This window comes from Delphinapterus leucas, chromosome 13 (assembly GCF_059928025.1).
Source record: "Delphinapterus leucas isolate spDelLeu-1000000601 "Yukka" chromosome 13, BTC_Dleu_Yukka2, whole genome shotgun sequence".
NCBI lineage: Eukaryota > Metazoa > Chordata > Mammalia > Artiodactyla > Monodontidae > Delphinapterus > Delphinapterus leucas.
Genome location: NC_143141.1, coordinates 26,607,086 through 26,624,307, shown reverse-complemented (window position 1 = coordinate 26,624,307; position 17,222 = coordinate 26,607,086). Strand labels below are relative to the sequence as shown.

The 17,222-nt window shown below is 45.4% G+C and overlaps 2 protein-coding genes across 2 annotated transcripts; both read right to left on the bottom strand.

The window, feature by feature from the left end:
* Positions 1 to 5,442: 5,442 nt before the first annotated feature.
* On the bottom strand, positions 5,443 to 11,749 carry LOC111169091 (retinol dehydrogenase 12-like). Its single transcript, XM_022563046.2, has 5 exons — positions 11,557 to 11,749; positions 11,133 to 11,372; positions 10,750 to 10,839; positions 8,075 to 8,263; positions 5,443 to 7,584 (listed from the first exon to the last, which is right to left on the bottom strand). The coding sequence occupies exons 1-5, from the start codon at positions 11,732 to 11,734 to the stop codon at positions 7,214 to 7,216; spliced, it is 1,068 nt and encodes a 355-aa protein (XP_022418754.1). The 5' UTR covers positions 11,735 to 11,749; the 3' UTR covers positions 5,443 to 7,213.
* Positions 11,750 to 12,235: 486 nt separating this feature from the next.
* On the bottom strand, positions 12,236 to 17,161 carry C13H2orf81 (chromosome 13 C2orf81 homolog). The gene is given in 5 exon segments (XM_022563034.2): positions 12,236 to 12,570; positions 12,573 to 13,859; positions 13,862 to 14,201; positions 14,288 to 14,509; positions 17,068 to 17,161. Coding segments are annotated over 5 exon segments (1,977 nt in total). The 5' UTR covers positions 17,086 to 17,161; the 3' UTR covers positions 12,236 to 12,460.
* Between the last annotated feature and the right edge of the window lie 61 nt (positions 17,162 to 17,222).

The following is a 17,222-nucleotide window of genomic DNA, read 5'->3' as shown; positions in this document are numbered from 1 at the left end:
AAAAGAGCAGGGAAAAGAGATGAGATTCCATATGTAGGAGCATTTATGCTGTTGCATCAGGAGGAAAAGGAGTCAGAGGGCTGCCACCTTATGGTGCAGCAGTCTGAAAGAAAACCCAAGGGAAAACCTGTTCTACAAGGGAAGAGAAAAAAATGAGAGTGGGGACATGTTATTTCAAAACTTAAACCCCCGTCCAGCCTATCCAGCTCCCCCAGTGGCCAAGCAGGATGAACCAGCAGTTGTTCCAACTGCCCCCCCACCATGCCACCAACATATTCACTGCCTCCTGTTTCCCCTACCCAAGGGGATCAAACGGAAGTTTCTGTGGTAACACCCGGGACACAGGAACCTGGTTTAGTATCACCATCTAAGACCCGACAGGGCACCCAATTTGGACTGGGAGCCACTTCTGCAGCAGGGCAATTTCCCTTGTCCCAATATCTTGTAAGAGGCCAGGACACTCCCTTGGACTTGAGGCTTGCAATTCTGATTTCCCCACAGGAGCCCCAGGTAACATTGATAGTGGGGAACAAGTTGATAGATTTTCTAATAAATATGGGTGATCTTAAGAGGCTTGTAAATATTAAACAAAGGGGAAACAAAGTCATCCTAGGAGAAACTTGCCTGTATCTTGCCTATATACAAATGTCCTATCTGGTTTTCTCAAAAACCCTTATCTCTGCCATCTTTTTAAAATGCAAATTTTGAATAAGAGGGTACAGTAATTTAGAACTTGACTTGTTTTCCATAAATATTAGTAGAAAGGGTTTAGCCAGCTAGACAAGTGAGCTTGATTTGTTCTGTCTGCCAGAAACCCAACTTTAATGCAACCTCTTTTGTAAACCGACGGGTTTTACATTGCTGTACCTGACTCAGGGCTGAACTTTTGAAATGAGAACTATGATGTCTCTGTGTGTTTGTGTGTTTGTATGTGTTTTTGTCTTTGGATAACATTGCTGAGGTTAATCTGTAAATGAGCCCTATTTAATTGGCTTAAAGAAAAGTAAGCGCTTACAAACCAAACAATTCTAAATACAAGAGAAATTAAGCTAAATGAGTTTCAGGTTCACGTGAACTGGGAAATATTTAGTATGAAATTAATACCTGGTATTAATGTTTAAGTTTGTTGATCTAATTAATACAGACATGTCTTTAGAGCCATCAGCATTATATATAGTACTTTCACTGCACCTAGGTTTAATAAAAGTTAAATGAAATCTTGTTACATCTGTTGCAAATTTGTCAGCAAGAAAAATAACTTGATATGATGAAATTAAAGTAAATATAAATGAAATAAGATCTTTTAGGTAAGCTATAAGAATAATTATGTCTTAAAAATCATCTAAAATAGTTTCTCCAGATTTTGGTAACTATTACTTGCCTCTTGGTTGTCACTGGAAATTAAGGTTTTTAAGAGTCGGGGACTCTAATTTAAATATATAATTAAAGCTACTGAAAATAATAAAATATTTCAAAATGGTAGAATGTGTGTTTTTAGTTAAGAAGGTATGAGGAATGGAATTACATTTTACTGAGAAAGTTTTATACATGGCCAGGATTAACTAAATTTCGATTGAAGTTACCTAAGTAAGTGGATTTTGTTAAGTAAGCTAATACAAGACTGGAATTTGATCTCTCTCTCTCTCTGTTAGAAGTGCTCCTTTTGATAACAGATTATATAAGTTTCTGTGCCCTTAGGTGATCCGTATTTGTTTTCTTTTAATCGTTTTGTGACTTTGGTTAAATGAATAAGTACTGTTTCTCAGTGACCTATGATCCTGTTGTGTTTTAAAACCGTTCTGATATTTTTGTGTATCTTTTTTTTTTTTTTTTTTTGTGGTACGCGGGCCTCTCACTGTTGTGGCCTCTCCTGTTGTGGAGCGCAGGCTCAGCGGCCATGGCTCACGGGCTCAGCCGCTCCCCGGCATGTGGGATCTCCGTGGACCGGGGCACGAACCCGTGTCCCCTGCATCGGCAGGCGGACTCTCAACCACTGCACCACCAGGGAAGCCCCCTTTTTGATATTTTTAACAAACTTCCTAAATATCAAAATCTGAATAAAGCTTTTTAGCCTCCAGCTGACTCTGAGATACTTCAAAGGAACATCTCTGAGACATCTCAGAGAGAGATGTCAAACTAATTTTATTTGGTATGTTAAGTTACTTCAAAAACATTGTCAAGTGATTGGAGATGAACCTTAGGTTATGGTGTATGCATAAATGTCATTTTTATAGATATTCCAAAATTTATATGGAATCCCTAATATCTGCCATGTCCTGATATGTTATCAATCATAATACTAGTTATTCTAAAATGTTATATCCAAGTTTCCTGCTAATTACATTGTACTCAAATCTTTAACCATGCTATTTTAAGTTTTGTCCTGATGCTTTTACAAAATGAAGATCTTCAAGAAGACTGATAAAAAGGAACTTTTTAAGAAATATAAGTTTCTGATAGCCTTTAGATAATATCACTGGACTGGGTAACATATGACAAAACTAATGGGAAACCTGATTATTTCATCCAGATCAATGGGAATTAATTACATGAGACTGAAAACATGGCAGATATGATTTATGACTTTGGGAAATATACTGACTTTAATCTTTGTTTTTCAGAAAAACCTTTTCTCTTATGCGATGACCTACAACAGGTTGATAAAGTATGCCTTTGTAAACAAAGACGAAACATTTATCTTTTTCTCTCTACCTGATCCTGCCAGAATTTTTTGTCTCCAGCAGGCTGTCCTGTGGACTTGATATTATGTTAATTATTGTTTGAATTTGTTCTTTATTTCCAAATTGTTTGTGCTTTGTGTCTCCCTGCAGCACTATGTCTTTGTCATTGCTACTAGCTGCATTACTTATATCCTATTTTATAAGATTGTTGTCTCTTGCAGTACCCAGTGTGTAACCAGGCCTCAAAACAAAACTTCTGTGGCTAAACATCTTAAGAAAATAAATCACTTTTATAACATAAAATAATTGTAATAATATGATTCTAGGTATGGGAAGAAGCAACAAGGGAAAATGTCTCCTGGATCATAATTAGAGGATCCAGAGAATCTTTAATTATCAATAGGGCCTAATCCAAAAATTAGCACCTGGAGTGGCATATCAAGAATCTTTGCCTGACCTGGGATGAGCCTCCCAGCACTGTGGGACAAAATTTGATCGTGAAATGTCTCCCAAATATTGGTCAGATTCCTGACCAAGAGGAGAGGATTAGTCATTGGCGATTGCAGCCCTCCAACTTGAGCTAGTGAACCCTGAGGAAACTCAGGAAGAAGAATACCTGCCATCTAGCAGCCATCAGACTGCAGCCACTCCCTATGGTGAGCCCTGAGGACACTCAGGATGTGAAAATACAGGATACAGGCTAAGATAGGTGTGGTGCATATCAAAGAAATGATTTCAGTGAGCCCAGACTCTTGCATCTTCCCATACATAGGAAAAACGCTAAATTCCTTAACTCGTTATTTGGGGAAAGGTGAGGGGAAAATGGAATTTGAAATGTACCAACATCGAAGGTATGTCCCAGTTCACTTTATTTATTTATTTATTTATGGCTGGGTTGAGTCTTCGTTGCTGTGCGCGGGCTTTCTCTAGTTGTGGTGAGCGGGGGCTACACTTTGTTGCGGTGCGCGGGCTTCTCATTGCGGTGGCTTCTCTTGTTGCGGGGCACAGGCTCTAGGCGTGTGGGCTTCAGTAGTTGCAGCGCGTGGGCTCAGTAGTTGTGGCTCGCGGGCTCTAGAGCACAGGCTGAGTAGTTGTGGCGCACGGGCTTAGTTGCTCCGCGGCATGTGGGATCCTCCCGGACCAGGGCTCGAACCTCTGTCCCCTGCATTAGCAGGAGGATTCCTAACCACTGCGCCACCAGGGAAGCCCATACACCTGATTTTAAATCAACTGTACTTCTATTGAAGTTTAAAAACAATGAAGGTACAATAAAGGCATTTCAAACAACACTGAAGAAGTTTGCTATCACTAAATCCTGTATTAGTAGTCTACTGCTGCATAACAAATTATTACAAACTCATTGGCTTAAAAGAAAACATGTATTATCTCACAGTTTCTAATGAGTCTGGGTACAGGTTAGCTGGGTCCTCTGCTCAGGATCTCACCAGGCTGAAATCAAGGTGTCATCCAGGGCTGCAATCTCATCTGAGCTCCAGGTCCTCTTCTACGCTCACAGGTTATTGGCAAAATTCAGCTCCTTGCAACCGTAGAACCGAAGACTCAACTACTAGAGTCCATGTGGCCTTCTCCACAATGTGGCAGTTTGCTTCTTCATGATAAACAGGAAAATCTCTCTGACTTCTAACTGAACCCTTTTAAAGGGCTCGCCTGATTAGGCCAGATCCACCCAAAATAACCTCCCCTTTGATTATCTCAAAGCCAATTGGTTACTTGAGTCTTTAACTCACCAACCTATCTAAAATTTCAAACTGGGCCCCTCATCATGGCACTCCTTCTTTCCTTTCTTGCTTCACTTGTGTCCATAGCACTCATATGAGTGCTATGTAATTTTACCATATATTTTTATTATCTCTCTTACTCCACTAGAATATACACTTCTTGAATTCATGGATGTTTATCTGTTTTACTCATTACTGTAGAACAATGCCTGGATCAGTTGATACTCCATTAATTTATTCATTTAATAAATTAAGTTCATTAAATTTAAGATCATTTAATGAATAAATTAATGACACAGACCGTGGAAAGCTTTGAGGAACTCAAATGTAGAAAGATGTAATTTAAAGATGTGAAGAAAAGTATGGTAGATGAATAAATATTGTTCAGTCACACACACACAAAGCCAAATGGTTATAGACTTTAATTACATCAGCAAATCCCATTAACCCAATATATAACATAATCACAGAAGTAAAATTCTATCATGTTCATGAGATCTCCTCACACCCAGGGGGAAGAGATTATAGAGAATGTGTACACAAGTGGGTAGGGATCTTGGGAGCCATCTTAGAATTCTGTCTACCACAAATCCTCATGAAAGGAACTTCTAAAGGATGTACTTCAGGGTAGAAGGAAAATAATCCCAGATGGAAGATCTGAGACACAAGAAGGAAGAGTGAGCAAAGAAAATACTAAACGTATGGGTAAATCCATACAAATATCAACTATTTAAAATAACAAAATATCTGATTTGTGAAATTAATGAAATAACAATAAATTAGAATATTGGGTTACAAAATCATATGAATTCAAAGAGAATGATTAATGTTAAAGAACTCTAAGCTCTATGTATTGTTTGAAAGAAGAATAAAGATATTGATTAAAGCTTTTAAATAAATATGCAGGGACTACCCTGGTGGTCCAGTTGTTAAGACCCCAGGCTCCCACATGTGGCACGGCCAATAAAATAAAATAAAATAAAATAAATAAATATGCAGGTTAAGGGACTTCCCTGGTAGTCCATTGGTTAAGAATCCGCTTTCCAATGCAGGAGACACGGGTTCAATCCCTGGTTGGGGAACTAAGATCCCACATGCCACAGGGCAACTAAGCCCGCACGCTGCAACCACAGAGTCTGTGCTCTACAACTAGAGAAGCCCATGTGCTGCAACAAAAACCCTGCACAGCCAAAAAAAAAAAAAAAAAATGCAGGTTAAAATTTTTGGAACAGAAGTAGATTGTATATCAGAGAGGGAGTTTAAAAATGGAAAAATCGGGACTTCCCTATGTCCAGTGGTTAAGACTCCATGCTTCCACTGTAGGGGCTGCAGGTTTGATTCCTGGTTGGAGAAGTAAGATCCTGTGCACAGCGCAGCCAAAAAAAAAGGAAAAATCCCACTGCACTCTAAGATGCTCCCAACCAACCTTCTCTCCTTTATTCAGGGTCAGACTTGTATCACAGTCTGGTGGATCTCCCTGCTTCTTCCCCACTTTCTCTCACAGCCATTTGTACAAGTTTCTTGTACCTTTAATCCTCAATTAATTGGCATCTGTTTCTCATATAATGTCCCTAGACTAACACAAATTCCCAATTTGTTTTATAAAATGAATCTATCCATGACAGCAAAACCAGACAATAGCAATATAAGTAAGGAAAAGTACAGTACAGGCCAATCTCATTTATGAATAAACAGTTCCAAGCAAAAACATGAGTATACTAAATTTAGCCATGTATACAAAATTAACACTCTGACAAAGTTGGTTTAAGTGCAAGTTTGGTTTAATACTAGAAAATCAATTAAGGTCTAGGAAAAGAAATAAAATTTATAATAGTTGAAAGAGAAGAAATAAATGTTATTATTCCCAGATGGTGTGATTTTCTATGTGGAAAAATGAAAAGTCTACAGATAACTTGTCAGAATTAGATAACTTAATAAAGTTGCTTGATGTATGATTAATATACAAATTTTAAAATACCATTTGCAATAGCATAAAAAGTAAGGTATCTGGAATTAAATATAATAAAACTTGTGCAAGATCTTTATGGGTAAAATTATTCAAAATTTTATAAAGATATTCAGAAGATTTAAATAGACAAAAGCACACTTTGCTCACGTTTAGAACTCATTACCATGAAAACTTCAATCCTCCCAAGTAGATGTAGTGCAATCCCAACAAGGTCTGTGTATGTGAAAGTTGAAAAGCTGATTCCAAGCTTTATGTAGATTTAAAAGAAGCAATGCATTCTCACGCTCAGAATTCACTGACCTTATTGCATGACTCAGCACCCAGGAGCAGCTGGTTGATAGAAAGGTGGAATGGTTACCTGTAGGCTCAGTTACAGTACCAGCTGGGAGACAACACCCTATGAAGTTGGGATGCTGTCCTACAGGATGTGGCGTATGCCTTAATCCAGAGGACACTATGTGGTACCATCTCCCCCAAGGCCAGGAACCAAGAGGCACAGGTAGAAGTTTCCCCTCTTACTGGTACATCTAATACCCGCCAAAAGGGGTCTTACTCCCCATCACCACAACATGGGACTCGGTAGGTTTGGAGATCCTAGTGTCCAAGACATGAACACTTCTATCAAAGTAGTAGCAGTAAAGTAGAAGCTGAAACTGTCCCCTGGCTGATCTGAGCTCTCACACCCCTGAACCAACAGGAAGAGGAAGTGGTCACTATACTGGACAAAGAGGTTGATCCTTGGAGCCAGCAAACAGAAGGCATAATCAGAGTAAGGGCTGGGAGTCAAGGAGAGGGTGGCTAGTTAGGGCAGGGGTCACAGAAGATCAGTCCACCTTGTCTAGGTTTGTTAGTCGGACTGAGGTATTCCAGAGGCTTTGGGCCACATGACAATCCCGAGCAGCTTCAGGGGGAAGAGTTATCACACAGGAACTGTTAAAATGTTTTCCAGAAATGCCATCCAGCTCCTTTGCCAAGCACAGGTAGAGGACTGGGATTGCACCTTGTTTGCTATCCTGTAGAGACACGGGGGAAGAAGAGGAGTAAAGGGCACTCAGCAGCAGAGCCCTGCCCCACCCTCCACTACCCACCTTAAAGAAGAAGCTGAGGAGCCAGAAGAGGAAGTGATATGGCCAAGAGAAATGCCTCATGATCTTCGTGTATACAACACCTGGGTCCACAGAGTTCACAGTCACACCTGAGAGGGTGAGACACATGTAGTACAAAGTGAAGTGAGAGGAGGATGTTGGGAAGAAAGGGTTAAGTGTGGTTCTGCAATGTGCAATGAGGGGAGGAGGATCCTTTCAGATCTGTCGGGTAGAGGTGACAAGAGACCTGGGGGTGGTGCCAGGGAAGTCAGTGTTTAGTAACTTACATGAACGGTGATATCTGAGCCAGTAAGGAGACATAAGTATTTGAAAGTGTTGGGTGATCTTGAGGGGGAACATGTTGGATGATGTTGGAGGAGAGGGAAGTTGTAGGTGATGAGAGAGTTGGAAAAGGACGAAGGGAGATATGAAGATGGGGTTGAGAGAAACATAGGGTGCACAGATGATAAATGGAGGATATTAACAGCTGCCTTGGGGGATATTGGGAGTATTATATGGCCAGAATATATTGGAATGAGATGGGAAGTGTTGGGAGGTAGTGTTGGGAGTGGAGGAGTAGGGGGTGTCAGAGGCAGTTACCTGTCCCTTGCAGTCTCTGGGCAAGCTTCCCAGTGAATGAGGCCAAAAGAAGTTTGCTGCAGTCATAGTTCTGGTTGAAGGTCAAAGGTCTACCAGCCCCTATCAGATGTTCCTCATCAATGTACCCATGTGCTTGCCGGAAGGAAGACACATTCACTACCCGGGCTGACCCTGCCCGCTGAAGGGCCCCTGGGTAGAGAGAGGACCACACACCTTCAATCCAAGTACTAGAGTAAATTCCCATGCCCACTCCCCAACCTGCTTCTCCATGAGACTCTAGGAGGACAGGGACCATCCCAGGCTTTCAGGAGAGAGTCAGTGGGTCCCCAGGCAGGCGCCCAGGAGAGGCACAGCATAATGTGAACTGAGACTTCATTTTTATTAGCTGTTTTCCTAATGCTCTTCCTCTTGTTTTATTTTAGTGGATTTTTTTTTTTTTGCCTAAAGTAAAAGTGGAGTTTTGCCTTTTCTTTCACTTGCCAGCTGGAGCTAATTTAATTAATCCTTGTTTATATTTTTATCTTGCTGATGGCTAAGAAGGGGAAGGAGAGGCCCGAAATGCTGTGAAAACTGTCTTTCACACATTCATACATTCATTCTTTTACTTATTCATTCCACAGTTATTCACTAGGACCCTGTATTATGGCAGACACCACGCTAGGTGCTAAGGACATATGGGTGCTAGGTTTAGGGGGAAAAGAAATGTGTGCAGAAATACTTGGGAAGGTGTGGGTTTTTTTTTAAATTTTAACGATCTTCCAAAAGAGTGAAAGTAAAATTACTATCAATAGAACAGGTACAAGTAAATTAAAAAAAAAAAGAGTTCCTAACCATACAAAAAAAAATCTGGATTATATAAAGTATCAAAAGTTGTAGGACTTCCCTGGTGGTGAAGTGGTTAAGAATCCGCCTGCCAATGCAGAGGACATGGGTTTGAGCCCTGGTCCAGGAAGAGCCCACATGCTGCGGAGCAACTAAGCCCATGCGCCACAACTACTGAGCCTACGCCCTAGAGCCCGTGAGCCACAACTACTGAGCCTGTGTGCCACAACTACTGAAGCCCGCGCACCTAGAGCCAGTGCTCCGCAACAAAGAGAAGCCACCGCACTGAGAAGACCACGCATTGCAACGAAGAGTAGCCCCCTCTCACCACAACTAGAGAAGGCCTGTGCATAGCAACGAAGACCCAACGCAGCCAAAATAAATAAATAAATAAAATTATTGAAAAAAAAATTGTAGTTGTCACATATGAGTTTACTTATTGTTTCAAAATGCTAAAACTATTTTGAGCCCCCCATTTAAATGAAGAATCACAAATGAAAACTAGAGCAGGAGGTATTTAGCCAAAATTTGTTGGAGAGAAGATTATTCTTAAAGAGGACAGTGAACTCCAAACTTGCAGACATAGTGACATGAAGACCAAAGGGGCTCACAACCTAGTTGGAGACTGATCTTCATGCAGTGCAGGAACAGAGATGTGTACAGGGACTAAGGGAGTCCTGTAAATGGGGACGGCTGGGGGAGGCAGAGGTGTCAGGGCAGGATCCACAGCACGAGTGATATCTGTGCTGAGTGTTGGCAGCTGAATTAAGTTAGACAGGCTAAAGAGATGGGAAAGCCTATTCCAGATAGAGGGAAATACATGTGCAAAAGCACAGCCAGAATTAAAAAACAGAGTGTGGCCCAAGAGATACAGATTGTCTGGCTGGAGACAAGGGTGTGGGTTTGGGAAAGGCAAAGGTGAGACTCTCAGCCTGCAGAGGGCCTTTTAAGGAGAGAGAAGCAGTTTAGTTTATTATATAAAGTACAGAGTTCCTTCAAAGGATTTGAAGCAAGAAAGTGATATGATGAAAGGTGATTTCTTAGAAGTGGCAGAAGGGAGAATAGATTAGAGAAGGGAAGATGGGAGAGAAGGCAGTTTAAGAAACTATTACTAAGCAAGGTACAGACAGGGTATTGTAGCATGTTATAATTTTTGGAAAGAGGGGTGAAATATTTATACTTACAAATGCATAGGGTTTGGCCTTGCTCTTTGTTCACTTTCCAGTTGGGGCTAATCACCCACTAAAGGGTACATGAGACCTGGCAATAGTAGTTGCCTCCCAGGAGGGGAATGGGTAGCTGATTTTCCAAGAGAGGAGGAGACTTTTTCTTTCTTTCTTTCTGTCTTTTTTTTTTCTACTGCATACCCTTTTGTACTTTGGACATGTAATACCTGACCAAAAAATTAATTTTCTTTTAAAGAGGCTATTAGACAAGCCAAAGAAAATGTTAGGGAGAATGTGCCTGTCACCCAATCCCTCCCCTCCCTAGGAAGAATACAAACCTCCTTAATTCTAGTAGCCTAATACCACCCTCAAGAAGCTTTTGTTGAGATGACTGACTCTACTAGTCTGGCTAGAACTCAGAGCTGGGGGAAAGAGAGGTGGGATGTAGAGCTTACATCCTCCTGCTGGTTGCATTTGGGGCTGACTGATTCCATTACCGGCCTCCTAATCCTGACTGTTGCCAGGTGGGTTCCCTGCTGTGTACAGCAAAAATATGCTGGGTCATTGCTCAGCAAGCATCTGGGTGCCAAGGGAAAGGAGATGACCACGGGAGACAGTAAGCACAAAAATGCCAGGGGAATGGAAAAGTGGGGGTGGCACCGAAGGTAAGCACCCATCCTTCCTTACCTTGGAGCAGATTTGTGAGCAGAAAGGGCCCAGTGTAGTTGGTGGCAAAGGTGAGATCAAGGCCCTCTGGGGTAAGTGTAGTGGGGAATCCTGGGAGGAGATGAAAACATAGGTGGTGGGTGATGGAGTGAGGACCCTGAGGGAGACAAAGTCTGGGGAGGACATATTGGGTTCAGTAGAAATGCCACAGGAGCATGGATGTGTTGAGATGGGGGCAATGAAGTTTGAGGCTATAACTTAAGGTAGGCTTTTTAGGGTAGTGTCTGAATTACAGTGTTTCCATGATCTGTACAGGTTAGGCTTGGAGGATGCCTGTTTTGGGGTCCCTGAGCTAGAAAGGAGGTTCCTGAAATGTGCTTAGGGGAAGCAATCAAGGCACATACCACAGACTGCAGCATTGTTAACCAGTAGATGTATCTCATGATACTCCTGCAGAAGCCACTGAGCGAAGCTTCGGATGGAGTTCATAGAGCTCAGGTCCACCTCACCAAGCAGGAGGCGGTTGCTCTTTGACGCTGCTTGTATCTCGGCCAGGGCTCGCTGTCCACGCACCCGGCTACGGCAGGCCAGGATCACACGTGCCCCGCGGCGGGCCAGCTCCTGGGACACAGCCTTCCCGATGCCTGTGGGAGGGCAGCTTCAGAGTATGCTAGTCTGGGGAGTGACTAAAGGGCAATGTGGTGGGGGGGGGTGCGGGGGGAGACAAATGTTCTGACAGTGGGTGCTGGTCCTCCTCCCTGCCCTCCCTGTTGGGGCTGTTGGAGGCTGAGGCCCTTAGTGAAGTGACAGGGCAGGAGGAGCACTCACCACTGTTGGCCCCAGTCACCACTGCTATCTTCCCAGTCAAATCCGTGGAGCAGCATTGGAGGTCCCAAAGATACAACTTATGCCAGACCTGCACACTTAGTCTAAGTAGGAGGACCAGAATGAGGAGGACAGAGCCAGGACCCCAGACTGGGGTGTTGAGTAGAGACCACAGGGACATAGCAGAGAAGTCTGGTCTGCCACTGGAAGTGCTGCCCATGGGAGGGTGGGGAGGGACGAGTCAAAGCTGAGTAGGACTAGGCAAGAGGTTGGTGTGGAGCATAAGGCACAAAATTTAAGGAGGCACTCACTCGTGGGTGTGCTTGAGCATCCCGTTTGAAACTGAGAGTGAATTCCTCCTTAACTTGTTTTCCCCAGCTATCTGATTGCCTCACTCCATTGCTGGTCCAAGTCAAAGATCAAGAGAGTCCAGGTTTCCCTAAACCCTGCATAGGCTCAAATGTGTCTCCAAGTGAAACTTGGGTTTGCACTCTAAGATGAACTGACAGAGCTCCAGGGACTGGAAACTAAATTCCTCATGTCTCGAATCACTCCGTGCTTAAGTGGGGCCATCCCCTTCTTCCCCTACTGGAAGGAGACTCTTATAAATTCTCCAAACTGAGGCAGACCCCGCTTGGAACCCTTATGTCTGCTCCTTTGTGGGGATGGGGATGGTTCTCCAGAATGCCTCTGCTGGGGAGCCACCTTGGCCCTAAAGCAGGGTCTCCTAAGGGTGTAATGGAATTATTCCCTGGAGTCAGTGTTCTATATTCTTCTAGACCACTCCAGTTCACGAGAGCAAACACTTGGAAGAAACTGACACACATCAGGCCAATACTTAAGGCAACTCAGGTGTTTATTTCTGGCAAGCAGACAGAAGGAAGGTAGGTTTCACACTGCCTGAGGTTCAGGGCTCAAAATGGGGCAGGCGCTTGGAGGGGAGTGACCACATTTTGGGGGTTGAGCTATTCATTAGCTGTGCCACGGTCACCTGGGGCTTTGGGGCGCCTGTGTGGGTGGAGGAGAGGTGCCACCTTCTTTGTCCTCCTTTTGAGGTTCAGCAGAGCTGAGCAGCACCTGGGTGGCTGGGTTCCACATGCTCACACCAGGAGCCAGCTTCAGTGCTTCCGGCAGCAACATGGGCTTCCACGTCACCTGGCACTTGGCCTCGAGAACTCGGGGCACGGGATGAAGCCACTTGTGAGGATCCTGGCTCTCCCCGTCCCCAGGGTCCAGGCCCTGCAGAGGTACGCGGGTGCGGCCAGCCCACAGCTCTCCCAGCAACTCGCCCTCCCCCTCCCAGCCGCTGGGCCACTTGGCACCCGGCCATAGTCTGGGGCTGGGGCTGCGGGCCACGTCGGGGCGCGCCGGGTGTGTGGCGAGAAAACGGAGCCCGGGACTAGCGAAGGGCAGCTTTGAACCAAAACCTGGCGACGGTAGGCCTAAACTTAAAGTAGGGAATTGGAGGCTGGGGCCGGGGCCCAAGGCTCGGAAAGGAACGCCAGGTGCGATAGGGAAGAACACTGACGGGGAGACGCGGACGCTGGGGGCGGAGGCTTGCGGTCCGGCTGGGGCCTCGGTCTTGTCGCCCCGCTGGCGCCCGCGGTAGGCTTCCAGGGGGCACGTCTCGGAGTCTGGGACCAGAACCTCCGCCAGCGGACGCACCCAGTGGCGCGACAGCCGCGCTGGGTCCAGGCGCGCCATCGCCGCCTTGCGGCCCATTCTGTAGTGCAGCGCGCTGGGCCGCGCATCGGCGCGCCCGGGCTGCTGCGGCTGGAACCCCCCGGAGGGGCTGAGCGTGGTGGGGCCGCCCGCAGAGGGGCCGGACACCGACACGACCGAGGGGATGCGGGGCACCTTCTTCTCCTTGAGCTCCGGCCGGTCTCCAGCCGCGTACGGCTGCGGCTGGGAATAGTAGAGGTCCTCGAGCGAGAACTGAGAGCTGAGGGGCTGTGCCCTCTCGACAGAGGCCTGAGGGCTGGCTACCAAGGACAGCTCCAGAGAACGGTGGGGACTGCCGGCGGGCGCCATCTCTTCCGACGGTTGGCTGCTCGCGTTCAAGGATCCGACTGCAAACAGGTGGCCCCTCGCCTGGTCGTCCAGTTTCTCTAAAGGACCCCTGGGCCCTGTCTCCTGAAACAGGACCGGGGTGGGTAGGGGGCCCGGGGTGACTCTCAGTTCAGGAGGACGCTCCCAAGATTCCATCCGCTCCTGAGAGCCTGTATCCATCCACGATCTTCCTAAAGGGATCTGGTCCACGTTCTCTTGGTTCTGGGGAAATGCGCCAGGGTGGACGTGAGGGGTGAGTGGTGAGACGTCAGAAAGGGTAGAGAGGAGGTTGGAGCAGTCCAGTGAGGCCCTGAGGAGATCGAAGACGCGGCGGGGGCGGCGGTGACAGCTGGGAGGTAGCTGGGGGCTGAGCTTACTTCGCCTTGGAAGGTCTCCTCCAGCCCCACCGAGGTCAGCGCGTGTAGCACGGGCACGGATCCCTGAGCCCAGGCGTCCGTCGTGCAAGACAAGGGTTCCTCGTCCTCGCCCCATGTGGGGTCCTCTGCCACTGCAGATTCTCCCTCGTCCCTGGCCAGGAAGCGCCACTCGGTGATCTGCAGCATGGCTTCCCGGGCCTGGCTGATGGTGAATGGAATGCACTGCAGAGGCGAGAAAGGGTCTCAGCCCAGCAGGGAGGGGTCAGGGAGAGGGGAGATGGGTCTGGAGAACAAGGATCCAGGCCCACCTGTTGAGTCAGGTAGACTTGAAAGGCAGAGTCCATGACTCGGGCCAGCAGATCAGCCAAGATGTCCCCCACCACTTCCTCGCCCTCTTCGAGAGCCGTGAGCGCCATCCACTCAGCCTCAGTGAGCCGCCCAGGCACTATGTCCACCTGCGGCACCGGAGCCGTAGGCGGCCGCGCCTTTTCCGCCTTGGATCGGGTCACCCCGCGGTCTCGGACCTGCCTCTGTGGGAAAGGAACAAGGCAATCAGGGCGGGAAACTAAGGAGTGGAGAAGCAGTTATGGGCTAGGAGGAAGCTTCCTCAAGTGGTCTAGTAGGAAAGAAAGCGTTTAGAGAGGGATAATTTACTAAGAGACTACCATGTGACAGATGCTTTTCAGGTGTGTGACCTAGCTAATTTAATTTTCATAACAGCTCACTAAGCCCATTTTACAGACAAAGAAACTGAAACCTGACAGCAGTTTACCTCCACTTGCTTGGGATTACACAGTGAACCCAGGCTAGATATAGCTCTAACTGCACAGTCCTGGCTATTTGCACTAGTTCAAAGTGTTCAAAACTCTTGCAAGTTCAAGAACTTGAGAAAGAAAAGTCAATAGGACTTCCCTGGTGGTGCAGTGGTTAAGAATCCACCTGCCAATACAGGGGACATGGGTTCCATCCCTGGTCTGGGAATATCCCACATGCTGAGGAGCAACTAATCCCACGAGCCACAACTAGAGCCCATGCGCTGCAACTACTGAGCCCATGTACTGCAACTACTGAGGCCCATACGCCTAGAGCCCATGCTCTGCAACAAGAGAAGCCACCGCAATGAGAAGCCCACGCACCACAACGAAGAGTAGCCCCTGCTCGCTGCAACTGGAGAAAAGCCCACATGCAGCAGTGAAGACCCAACACAGCCAAAAGTAAATAAAGTTAATTTTAAAATGTAGGGGAAAATAGTTTAAATTGTCATATAATCTCTGGGTGAGAAACAGCTGCCTAAGCATAAAAGTAATGTAAGAAATACTAAAGAAATGGATAGATAAGTATATATATATATATATATATATATATATATATATATGTCAAATTTTCCTCTGCTTATTTTAAAAAAACATTCCTAATTAGAAGGTGATAATAGTAGTTTTCATTTACTGGCACTTAAAGTATATCAGTCACATACATGGATTCAATTCCTACATTTTTTAGACTACTACTATTTTTATCCCCATTTTACAGAATTTGCCCAGGACAACAGAGCAAGGAAGTAGTGGGGTCATATTTCATATGCCAGTCTGTCTGACTCCAGAGTTTGACTTTATCCTGCTTCCTAAACAAAAAATATGAGCAACAAATTTTAAAAAAGGATAAATATCCCCCAATACATTAAAAATGCATAAAATTTTTTAAAATCATAAGACCTCCAAGGATAATAAGCAAAGGACATAATATTTCACAAAAGTGGAACTGTTGATGACTAATAAACTTTTGAAAAGCTGTCCAACCTTCAAAAGTACCAATTCCAGTTTTATGAACACACACAAAGGCATATTCTGAAATGAAAATAAAAATATATTCTCTAAAATAGTCCCTGTGATGTCATTTATAATAGCAGAATATTGAAAACATACATCTAAAAAAAAGAGAATAGGTGGCTAATTGTGTGCTACCTATATGATGGACTATTATGCAATGATTAAAGGCAGTCTTTAGGAAGAATTTACAATAGCATAGGTAAATACTTATGATGTAATGTTAACTGAAAGAAGCAGGATACAAAATTACTCATCAAGTATGATCTCAGATATGTAAACCAATGTGTTGAAGAAAAGGAAAGCACAAAAATTGTAATAGTGGATATGTTTCTTTCCTACACTCTTCTCCATTTTATAAGTTCTCTACAGTGACTTTGTATCCTTTTATAATCAAGAAAAATCCACTGAAAAAGAAAAATCTAGTCCCCCCAAAATCCATATTAAGGACATAGGAATTTAGTAGCAGATTCTTGGGAGCTTTCTCATTTCCCCACAACAGTCTCCCTGAACCTGATTCCTTCTAAAATTTACCTCCCAACGTAATCTTCCCAAACCTTTGCCTCCCCATCCCCACCCTTATTGCCTCATACATGGTGTTCCCCAAAATTCATTCTCCCCCAACTCTGGTGTTTCCTAAACCTCACGCTGAACTCAAAATCCCTTAAGCCTCATTTCCTCTCTCTGCTAGAGAGAACAGTCCTCTTGGCAAGCCCAGGGAATGGCCCACGGCCCAGTCCAGGCTTGGCCAGAGCAGAGCAGGTAGGGAGAGTTGGTTCCTTAGACTTCCCCACCCAGCGTCTCATGTGACACCCGTGATAACGGCTTTAAACAATTGACTTTCAAGTGCAGCCTCAGAATTGTTGTTTAATCCATTTCTTCCTCCTGAAATTCTCGAAATGTATCATATCTAGCAACACCTCTCCCCAATGCCTAATTCTGGTTTATCCATTCAAATGGGTACCTCAGTATAAGAAACATTATTATACATGCATTAACTGTTTCCAAAGTCACTTCTTGTTCTTGAGCTCTGCACCACCCATTTAACCCCTTTCCCTCAGGTTCCAAGTGTGACAATGCTTGTGAGTGGGCGTGGTGCAGGTGTAGATTTCCTGCCCTAGTGCACCGACATGGCTTCCTTGGTCATCTTGAACGCCCGCATGGAGGGCGGGCGCCGAGTGGCACAGAGCTGGCCCACGGTTCAGGACCCCGATCTTAACCGTCTATCCCCGCTCTGGGGCACCCTCAGCTGAGCTAAAGCTCACCGGGCCTTCGTGCGCCATCGCCGCAGCTGTAGCTCCAGCCCCGGGGATCCAGCTGCTTTCCTGTCCCGCCGCCGCTGCTGCTGCCGCCTATCGGTCGCCTCGGCAACCACGCCGCAGGCGGGCTCGCCCCGCCTACAGTTGACCTGGCAGCAGCG

What these genes read in the sequence shown, in the direction of transcription:
- LOC111169091 (XM_022563046.2), bottom strand. Translation starts at nt 11,734, where the DNA reads ATGTCCCTGTGGTCTCTACTCAACACCCCAGTCTGGGGTCCTGGCTCT. An exon ending in TAACAATGCTGCAGTCTGTG is followed by an intron (nt 10,840 to 11,132) that starts GTATGTGCCTTG and finishes ATCTCCTCCCAG; the next exon opens with GATTCCCCACTACACTTACC. An exon ending in CCAGAGACTGCAAGGGACAG is followed by an intron (nt 7,585 to 8,074) that starts GTAACTGCCTCT and finishes TCACCCTCTCAG; the next exon opens with GTGTGACTGTGAACTCTGTG.